At 35.0% G+C, this 11,264-nt stretch overlaps 1 protein-coding gene across 2 annotated transcripts; it reads left to right on the forward strand.

The window, feature by feature from the left end:
- The first annotated feature begins 3,561 nt into the window (after positions 1-3,561).
- Positions 3,562-8,366, forward strand: tmem263 (transmembrane protein 263). Of its 2 annotated transcripts, none has more exons than XM_029434708.1 (3): positions 3,562-3,819; positions 5,655-5,722; positions 7,226-8,366. In XM_029434708.1, exons 2-3 carry the CDS (start codon positions 5,659-5,661, stop codon positions 7,522-7,524), a joined length of 363 nt encoding a protein of 120 aa, XP_029290568.1. In that variant the 5' UTR covers positions 3,562-3,819; positions 5,655-5,658; the 3' UTR covers positions 7,525-8,366. The 2 variants fall into 2 exon arrangements, with proteins under 2 accessions (XP_029290568.1, XP_029290567.1); XM_029434707.1 differs by having other exon boundaries at positions 3,593-3,819; positions 7,223-8,366.
- Positions 8,367-11,264: the final 2,898 nt, after the last annotated feature.

The following is an 11,264-nucleotide window of genomic DNA, read 5'->3' on the forward strand; positions in this document are numbered from 1 at the left end:
TAACGATACATCCAGTGTTATTAACGATACAACCAGTGTTATTAACGATACAACCAGTTATTAACGATACATCCAGTTATTAACGATACAACCAGTGTTATTAACGATACAACCAGTGTTATTAACCATACATCCAGTTATTAACCATACATCCAGTGTTATTAACGATACATCCAGTTATTACGATACATCCAGTTATTAACGATACAACCAGTGTTATTAACGATACAACCAGTGTTATTACCATACATCCAGTTATTAACCATACATCCAGTGTTATTATCCATAAATCCAGTGTTATTAACGTTACATCCAGTTATTAACGATATATCCAGTTATTAACGATACATCCAGAATTATTAACGATACATTCAGTGTTGTTAACGATACATCCAGTTATTAACGATACATCAGTGTTATTAACGATACATCCAGTGTTATTAACGATACATCCAGTTATTAACGATTAACGATACATCCAGAATTATTAACGATACATTCAGTGTTGTTAACGATACATCCAGTTATTAACGATACATCCAGTGTTATTAACGATACATCCAGTTATTAACGATACATCCAGTGTTGTTAACGATACATCCAGTTATTAACGATACATCCAGAATTATTAACGATACATCCAGTGTTGTTAATGATACATCCAGTTATTAACGACACATCCAGAATTATTAACGATACATCCAGTTATTAACGATACATCCAGTGTTGTTAACGATACATCCAGTTATTAACGATACATCCAGAATTATTAACGATACATCCAGTTATTAACGATACATCCAGTGTTGTTAACGATACATCCAGTTATTAACGATACATCCAGAATTATTAACGATACATCCAGTTATTAACGATACATCCAGAATTATTAACGATACATCCAGTTATTAACGATACATCCAGTTATTAACGATACATCCAGTGTTATTAACGATACAACCAGTGTTATTAACCATACATCCAGTTATTAACAATACATCCAGTGTTATTATCCATAAATCCAGTGTTATTAACATTACATCCAGTGTTATTAACGATACATCCAGTTATTAACGATACATCCAGAATTATTAACGATACATTCAGTGTTGTTAACGATACATCCAGTTATTAACGATACATCCAGTGTTATTAACGATACATCCAGAATTATTAACGATACATTCAGTTATTAACGATACATCCAGTTATTAACGATACATCCAGAATTATTAACGATGCATCCAGTTATTAACGATACATCCAGAATTATTAACGATACATCCAGTTATTAACGATACATCCAGTTCTTAACGATACATCCAGAATTATTAACGATACATCCAGTTATTAACGATACATCCAGTTATTAACGATACATCCAGTTATTAACGATACATCCAGTTATTAACGATACATCCAGTGTTGTTAACGATACATCCAGTGTTATTAACGATACATCCAGTGTTATTAACGATACATCCAGTTCTTAACGATACATCCAGAATTATTAACGATACATCCAGTTATTAACGATACATCCAGTTATTAACGATACATCCAGTTATTAACGATACATCCAGTGTTGTTAACGATACATTCAGTTATTAACGATACATCCAGTTATTAACGATACATCCAGAATTCTTAACGATGCATCCAGTTATTAACGATACATCCAGAATTATTAACGATACATCCAGTTATTAACGATACATCCAGTTCTTAACGATACATCCAGAATTATTAACGATACATCCAGTTATTAACGATACATCCAGTGTTGTTAACGATACATCCAGTGTTATTAACCATACATCCAGTTATTAACCATACATCCAGTTATTAACCATACATCCAGTGTTATTAACCATACATCCAGTTATTAACCATACATCCAGTTATTAACCATACATCCAGTGTTATTAACGATAGATCCAGTGTTATTAACGATACATCCAGTGTTATTAACGATACCTCCAGTGTTATTAACGATACATCCAGTGTTATTAACAGGCCATTTTTACAGCATAGTTGCAGCTCTAGTCATGGCAGTGAGCAAGCATGCACAATACCAGGATCCTGAAACTGAAGCGGCTCAATGTAATCCAGCCATCATTAATAACATTTACGCTTTTGCTTTTTCTACTGTGTCAAAGAGTCTTACATAAAACAGGTCTATCATAATGTCTGACAAGTGAGGCGGCTTACCTCACAAACCAGGGTTAGGGGCTTTTCACATTTAAGAGAGGACAACAAGTGCAAAACACTATATATTCACATTAGATGAAACATACAAGCTAAACTAAATTGCTGTTGTATTGTGTGATTATAAACAGATAAATGGGATTATGAATGTGTCAATCTAATTGTTTGTGCATTTTCAGAAACTGTAATCACAAATTGTTAACTTTAATGTTATCGTGAGGAAATTTCACTGCAGTTCTTCTTAGCTCGTACCCTAAAAATGTGTGTGCTCTGAAAACATCCAAACTGTCTTATGATCCAGTTTCGTTGCCGCCTCAAACATTCACATGCTCTGAGATGGAATATACTTTGTACATTGTTCAATTTAACTGAATATTTCAGTAAAATGTTCATCTCAAGTGATAGCGATAGGTCAGCTAATAAACCTAGAAATATAGTGAGTCCCAAACAAATCTATCAGAAATATATGTGTGCCTCTGTGCTGTTTGAGGCCATATTTCAAGCATGATGAAAAAATTGCAGCAGGCCTACCATGTATAGATATAACAGCATTTGGATGTCTTAATATTTAAAATGTTTATATTGGTTACCATAGTTGTATCTGGAGTTAAGATTGCACTCTATTTGCATTTGTTGTGACTGTAGACCTACACCTACATCATGCACAAATTAACCCGTAAGAGACGTAAACACACATTTTTATTAAGGGACATGTAAATGTTTACACAGGTCTCCATAAAACAAGTCAACACAGGTGATAATGCTAGACACGCCTGGAAACCCAATCAGTTGATAAAGTGCTTAAGTGAGGCATATCCTCAAACATAATTAAGTAATCATATTACTACAAACCAACTGACACACAATAAATATGCAGCCCCTGAAGTTGCAGACCGGGAGCAGCTGCCCGCTTTGCCCGATCGTTTTTCCAGCCTTTTCTACATTAATGCATGTTTTTTTTTGCTCTCCTTATGAAAACAAATCTTAAGTCTAGGTATCAAGGTGGTGTTTGATTCTATTTTTTTTATTATACTGTGACATGTCCTCATAAAGGAGACGATCTTGGATATAGCATTAATATAAGAGGATGTACGTCACTTCCACTCTGAGGGGAGGATGTTGTTTTGTGGTTTGCCCCCTCCCGTCAAAGTGACGGTTGGATCCCCTTACAAGATAAACCTCAGTTTTTAATCTTTTAATTTCTGTGCTCACATGCATTACTACACTCTGCAATACTTTCCACTCAAACAGTTGTTCCAAATGATCACCAAAACATCTACAGTAATATATGGATTAAAATAATACATTTCTCTTTGTTTGTGCATGAAAAATAATGAACAATAAATCTATAATCCAGACAATAACAACTACTTTAATTTGCATTCATCCAGCAGCTGGAGCTCCATCCTGCGGACAGACTGTACCTCTGTGTGTTTTTATGGGTGGAGACTGAGGTCGTCCTCCAGAAAAATATAGTCAGACAGACAACACAAGTCTAACCATCATCAGCTACAATATTACAGGCCGCGGAACCGCAACATTATTTTATGCGCAGTTAGTTTTAAGTCCCGCACAGCACATTGGATCATTGTGATAACGTCACAAAGCGAGGTAAGTGCTAATTGACGTTAGCTAGTTTGGAGTTCAGTTTCTGTAATGTGAGTCAGCCATCTGCAGAACCACAAAACAAATGAGCCATATTATCTGGAAATCATCTTCAAAGTAAACTCCCTCGACCATTAATGTAAAAGCGACAGATATGTTGAGGAAATACTTAGAAATGTCGATCGATTAAATATGGAAAAAAAACGTTAAAGTGATATTTTGTGTTTCGGGTGACGTGTCTGGATGTCTCAGCTAGAAGATTGTACATATAAGCTAATTACGGCGACTAAAGGCAAAAACAACCACATAACCTAAGTCCTGCGTTTAAATTACACGTCCAGTCATTTCTCGTTTTAAAAGTGAGACGGCATCAATTTGGACAAGTTAAATTGGACAGTTATTCGACAACTTCTAGTCAAGTATCCGTGTTTCAACTGCCTGTAGGTTGACGTTAGCTTAAGTTAACGTCAACGCAGTCTGCCACAAAACAAACGCTGTTGGTTAGCTAACAATACGTAGCACACGTTTGACATTGTACGTCGGGCCTTTAGACAACTACTTCTATTATTGTTTTAATGTGAACCTAACAAGGATTTGATAATGTTGTTTACCCATAAGTTAATTGTCGCCACCACAGCTGCCAAACGCGTTTCTTTGTCCATCTTTAACTTAATAAACGCTATGAACGCTTTCCTTTGAGCAGTTTCCATAACTTCTTGACAAGGCACAAGAGTAAAAATAACATTAGAGAATAACAGATGACAAACACTGGTCTCGCATCAAATTACAGCTATCAGGGAAGCTAGGCCTAATTAGTGTACTAACAATTAGCTAGGTAGCAATTTGAGAGATCATTCCACTTTGGGAATATGATGTGAAATATTTTAAAATGTCAGTTGTGCGTTTTAGTTTATTAGCATGCATGCTCACAGTTAACAACTCAATAAAAGCAACATTAACATTAATAATACAACATATAAATATATCTATACATGATTGTACATAATACAAATATATAAAAACTACAGTTATCTTTATACACAAATGCACCCATGCATTTATACTTAAATACAACCATACACGGACATACAACAATGCATACGTTAAAAAATGTAAAAAAACAACAACATACAACTTCAAACAGGAGGGCACACAAATAAACCCCAATGATTTCAGCCATCCATTCTTTGTTCATCCATCATGTGATTGTTTATTACTCTTTCTCAAAGTACAGAAGACTACTTCAATATGTCCTCTTGTGTTTTTAACCTAGTTGTAAGGCTCTGTGGCAGACTGGAAACAGGTCGGCCTTGTTTTAGGATCAGCTGCTCACCCAAAGCAAACTCTTCTTATTTTCTTTATACACTGTCTACTTAACAGCCCCATACCTAACTATTGACTTAAATTAGGGCTTTCTCTGTGGACTTTCACATATAAATAATGTTGTCCATTTGGAATAAAGGCTTCTAATAACATATAGAGGGTGCAGCCTTGTTACAATCACAGTGTGAAAGTTAAAGGAGTTAATATGTGCACCAGGTAGAACAAGTACTTAATCTCTGTCTGCAATAGTTCAAGGTCAAAGTTTTAAGGGATTCCAAAAAACAATGTCTTGTTTCTTTGTTCTGCTGTTGCCCTCTTAACATACAAGACAGGATTAAACACAAATATATGCAACAACAAGCACAGATCTCGAGCACATTACACCATAACAGAAATTACCTAGGAGGAAAACTATTTCATGTTACACAGTATCTCTTTCTTATAGTTCCCTACACTGTATAGCTCTGGTAATTGTGTGTGACTGTCTCTGTTTGTAATTGTGTCATTTGTTTTCGCAGAGAGATGAGTGAGGCGGAGCAGGTGCCTGAGGACATGCCTGCATACCTTAACGATGAGCCAGCTACAGGTAAGTTTAGTTGCAAAAGTCATTGGACACATTTATGTTTTTTGACCCCAATGTGTTTTAGATCACGTTGGATTTTACAGAGTGATTAGATGTTTCTTCAGTAATCAGCTTTTGGTAAATGTAATTGTTGCAGATTCAATAGGTAAATTGTGTCATTGTTTTGCTGCTCTTTGCGGCAGATAACAGGTTAGACACTTAGTCTGTTTTTACATTTTAATAATGGCACAAGTGTAAATGTTGCTGTGTGCATTTAAAAAAGAATGCACTATGTAATAATGTTTCAATTCAGTTCAAAAGTAAATTATTGTAAATTGTAGAGAATTGCTTATTTTTAATGGCAGAAAATTAACCGGCAACAATTTTGATAATTAATAATTTTATATATATTTCATGTAAAACCATAACCATTTTCCAGGTACATGTCCTCCCATTTGAAGTTTTTCTCTGTACAATTGTTAACCTATATTATATATTTTGGACTGATGGTTGGACAAAAAATGTCATTTGAAGACATCCCTTTGGACTGTATGAAACTGTATAGATTATTTTTTGGATAATGATTTTCTTATATTTCAAACTACACAATAAGCGATTAATTGTGAAAAAAACCCAACTTATTTATTGATAATAATAAATAATCGTCATTTGCAGCCCTACATGACTGACTCTGGCTTTTTAAATCTTTTTTTTTTTTTTACATTCATGCTTTCCTGTCAAGTTACAGACTGCAGATATGGTTTATTGTGACAAGCATGCAAGAACGTACACTAAGTAAATAATAAAAAATTAATTAAGAACAACTTTGATGATCGATTAATCATGCAAGTCATTTTTCAAGCAAAAATACCAAACATTTCCAGCTTCTCATATGTCTCATTTGTTTTTTTTGTTATTTGAATATCTGAATAATTTGATGACTTGACCTTGAGCTTTGGGAAATTGAAGTTTACATTTTTCAATGACATTTCATAATGATTATTCAATTAATTAAAAAAAGAAACAAACCGTTTTATCAATAATGAAAATAATAATCCATAGTGCCATGGACAATTTCGCAGAATCTTGTGTTCCATGGTGACATCGCTCTCATGGGTGACATATTGTTTTGGTGAAGGCCTGGGAAGATGCAGTATGTTTAGAGTAAACTGAAATGAAGAGTTGATTTATCGATTCGTTGATCTCTACAGAAATTTACCAGCAACTATTTTGATAACAGATCTTTCAGTTTGACTAATATTTAAAGCTTATATTCTAGCTTCTAAAATGCGAGCATTAGCTACCTTTTGTCTTGCATTGTATAATGTCTATCTCAAGGGACTTCCTGGTTAAATGGTGTTCTGATGTTTGTAGACCAAACAATCAATTAATTAATTTAGGAAATAATTGGCAAGTTAATTGATAATGTAAACAATCATTACTTGCAGCCCTTGTTTGGAGCATTTCTGTCCTCTTACTTATTTCTACGTATTGAATTTTAAAATGTTGCTCTTGTTTTTAAAGCAGATGAAAACAAGGACCATCCACAGACGCAGCCGGGCATGTTTGGCAGGTTGGCGGGCGGCTTGTACGGTGCCACCAAGGGAGCCTTAGGAGCCACTGTGGGTGGTGTGACCTGGATAGGAGGGAAGAGTCTGGAACTCACCAAGACCACCGTCTGCTCTGTAGCCGCTCTGCCTGGGATGGGAGTGGGGCTGGTTAAAGGAGGAGTATATGCTGTAGCTGGAGGAGTGACTGCTGTCGGTTCTGCAGTGGTCAGCAAAGTTCCCATAGGAGGAGGCAAAAAGAAGGACAAGTCTGACTGACAGGGAGAGGAGGAGAGTGAACATACACAGCTGAGGTGTTACGGTTCGCACTGTGTTGTTGCCTGTGCTAGCAGGAAATGAGCAACAGAAGACTCAAAAGTTTAGTGTACACATTTTTGGTGAGGGGTCTTTGTTTTTTTCTTTAGTTTGTTTTTAAATGTGATTGTTGGTCAATCCACGTTCATATACTTATGTGGCTAGGACCCACAAAGCAAGAACTAACAAAGACTCCTGCTCCGATGTTAAAGGAAACACACTATTATCACCAGTGCCTCAAATTGTTCAAATAAAATGTCCATGTTTCATTTTTGACAAGTGACAACACTGTTTTCACTGCAAAATGTTGTATTTGCCACAAAGTTAACTTTAGTACCAGAGGAGAAAAAAGCTCAGAGTGTAAATGCACTTGCATTACATTTCACTTGCTAGACAATCATTGATCAATGATGATTTATAACTGACAAGGAGGTCAACTCGGATCAGAAAATGTATTTGTTCAGCTTGCACAAATAAACAAATATATCTGATCAAAGATGTGATGGGAAAAGTACAGTCCAGTTTAAATTCTAAACCACCTGCTGGGTACAGTGGACTGGATATTTCACTGGTAAATGTTTGTGACAATTTTCAATTTTTCTCTGAATTCACATCGCTCTCTGGTGGTTATATTTCCACCTCAGTGGAAGGCAACTCATACTTTTGATACAGAATCTGATTTATTACGATAATTATTGTGTGACAAAATGAAAGTCACAGTATTTTGATTGCAATGAACTTTATTTCCAGTCGTAGTGTTAATTGATTCATTGTGACTATCGATAAATAAAACATTTTAAATGACACTTCTTTTGACCAACTATATATTTTGTTTAGTTACTGTTGGTTGAATCAAAGTACGTCAACATCTCTCCTTTGGACACGGAAGCTTCATAATTGCATAAATCTCTCCCACCATACCAAAGCATTAGTTCTTAACCCGTACGTTTCCCTAATAGTCCTTCATATTGCTGTTGATGGAATCTGATGGCTGAATTTCAAGTGTTAAGCATATTTAAGACGACAAACCTAATAGTACATTTCATTTGTAAAAAAAAAAACAGAAGCCCTTTTTGTAAATCTACCTTTTTCTGTAATGCCATTCAAGTCTTGCATTATGCAGAACTAAGCTTTAAAAGCTAAAAAGAGAAAGCTTGCCGGTGGGCGGTGCTTGGTTGGTTTTGGCTAGGCTATTTTCAACATGGTGACCGGGTCACAAACTTTCTCATTTTGTAGCTAAACAGGACACTTATATACGTTTCTGTAAATATTTGAGGTGAAAAGTAGGCAATGCGGTAACAGAATAGTGATTCATATTTGACTGAAGTTCACCAGCAGTGATTGACACTGCTTTAGAGACTCCTGATTGTTTTCCTTCGAGTACGCTGGTATCTTGTAAATACCATTATGAGCACTAGAGGGAGGCAGAGGATCATGATTTATTTTCACAGATAATCTGTCTCATGCACTACTGTCAGGATATAGACAGTTTCAGCAAATATGACAGTTATTTTTATTAAAATGACCAACTGCAGCTTTAATTATGTTCTTCACAGAACATTTTTCTATAAACACATTTTCACAATGTATGGGCAATAATTCACATTCAGATAAATTGAGCTTCAAACCTGAAGCTAAAGAAAACGGCAACTACATTAATAGCTTTTTAGCAACTGACCTTTATCTTTTAGGGAAATACTTGTGTCATCTGCTAGTGCGAAATGATTTCCTCGATTATAGAGATGTCTTTAAAATCTTGTACATGTACAATATTTAGGAATAAAATGTCAACTAAAATAAATAGACAGCTTCATCTAATTCTGTATTGTCATTCAGTTGTTTAAATTTGAAATAAAAAAACGATTTAAAAAAAGTTGTGATCATCTCTCTCTGATCGATACATTCGCTGTGCATACAAAATACACTTAGTTTGAATAATGTCCTGAACATTAATATTAAATTAAACTGAATGACTGGTGGTTTCACTTGTTTGCCAAGAAGAAGAAGAAAAACATAACAAGTAGATCGGTCCAAGGGTTGAGGGAATAAGTGAAACTCAGATACACACGCACGCACGCACACACACACACACACACACACACAGACGTCGCTCATTATGGTATGATGATGCTGTGTTGGGAGGAGGGATTTGACGCTCAGCAGAGCAAGAACACTGTGTAAATAGCAGGGAACTTACTTTTACATTCCCCAGTGTGGAAATCCAAAATTCAAGAGCTACTTTCAGTATTTTACCTGCCAAACTTTTTTTCCTCAAAAAAAGTATAAACAAGTTCTCAACCTCTCAAATCATCAACTTTCCGGCCTCCTCAAGGCTCAGTCTGTTGTCTGAGGTCACCAGGCGTTAGGGTTATTTGCATGTTCTTGAAGCTGAGAAGGACACAAGGGTTGCAGGTTGCTAACTGACCATGATGCAATGTTCACAAATGTAGTTTTGTACTTGCCTGATAATTTGTACAGATAGCCAAGCTTGTGGAGCCAATGCAGTTGCCACAGATGTGTTGCTGCACTGCTTGTACAGCGTCATCACTGACATCTGATGCAACTTTTAAATGTTTTTTCTTAATTATGCTGTTTGCAAATACAACAAATTTCATTCTAGATTGTGGGGGCTGTGTTATCATGTTTTCTTGTTAACAGCCATTTCTCTAGGGTCATCTTCACTTCTTACGTGTAGGAACTGGCAGAAGTTTCCCTCTTCAGCTGCATGGTCCCTGGCGAGCCAAGAGCTGTACAGAGCCAACAATTTTCCTGCTTGTTTGCCGATTGGGCCGAAGATAACTGGAAATCTACTAGTTTTGTTTTGTGTCAGTGGCTATATATATATATATATATATATATGTATATATATACATATATACATATATATATTACATTACAGGTCATTTAGCAGACACTGTTATTCAGAGCAACTTACAGTGAATTAACTACAGGGACAAACCCCCTGGAGCAACTTGGGGTTAAGTACCTTGCTCAGGGGTACAATGGTGGCACATAAAACCTACCTGTTGCTTCTGCCTGCCTCACCTCATCTGATCTCTGATTTAAAAGCAGTTAACATAAAGAAAGCTTTTTGGATCAACTGGAAAATGCATATATATATATATATATATATATATATATATATATATATATATATATATATATATATAATATATATATATATATATATATATATATTATATATATATATTATATATATATTATATATATATATATATTATATATATAATTGTTATATTTTGATCAGTTTGAGTAATATTTTGAGAAAATTAGACTGTCAAAATTATCTTATTCCAGCTTCTTAAATCTTTTTTTTATTTTGGAAACATCATTACAAACAAAGAACAAGTCATACACTACAGTTTCATCCTGTTGTTGATACAATCTGTTGCATTTCCTGTGAGTTTAGATAATTGCTTACTAGCCCTGTTCAAACAATGCCTTTAAACACCTTTTATTGCAACTTGGAATAATTCTGATACCAATAATTAAGATTCTCCTGTGCAGTCCAATCCAATTCTATACATACTATCTTTATGACCATTTCTTTGTTGACCTGTGTCAGAAAGGTTCATATAATGATATCCAATAAACCTCTACGACTAAATACAACCTCAAACATTAAACTTAATAAGCTTTTAATAGGATTTATTAAGGGTAATTATTTTGTATGGCATTAGATC

This window comes from Cottoperca gobio, chromosome 6 (genome assembly GCF_900634415.1).
Source record: "Cottoperca gobio chromosome 6, fCotGob3.1, whole genome shotgun sequence".
Lineage (NCBI taxonomy): Eukaryota > Metazoa > Chordata > Actinopteri > Perciformes > Bovichtidae > Cottoperca > Cottoperca gobio.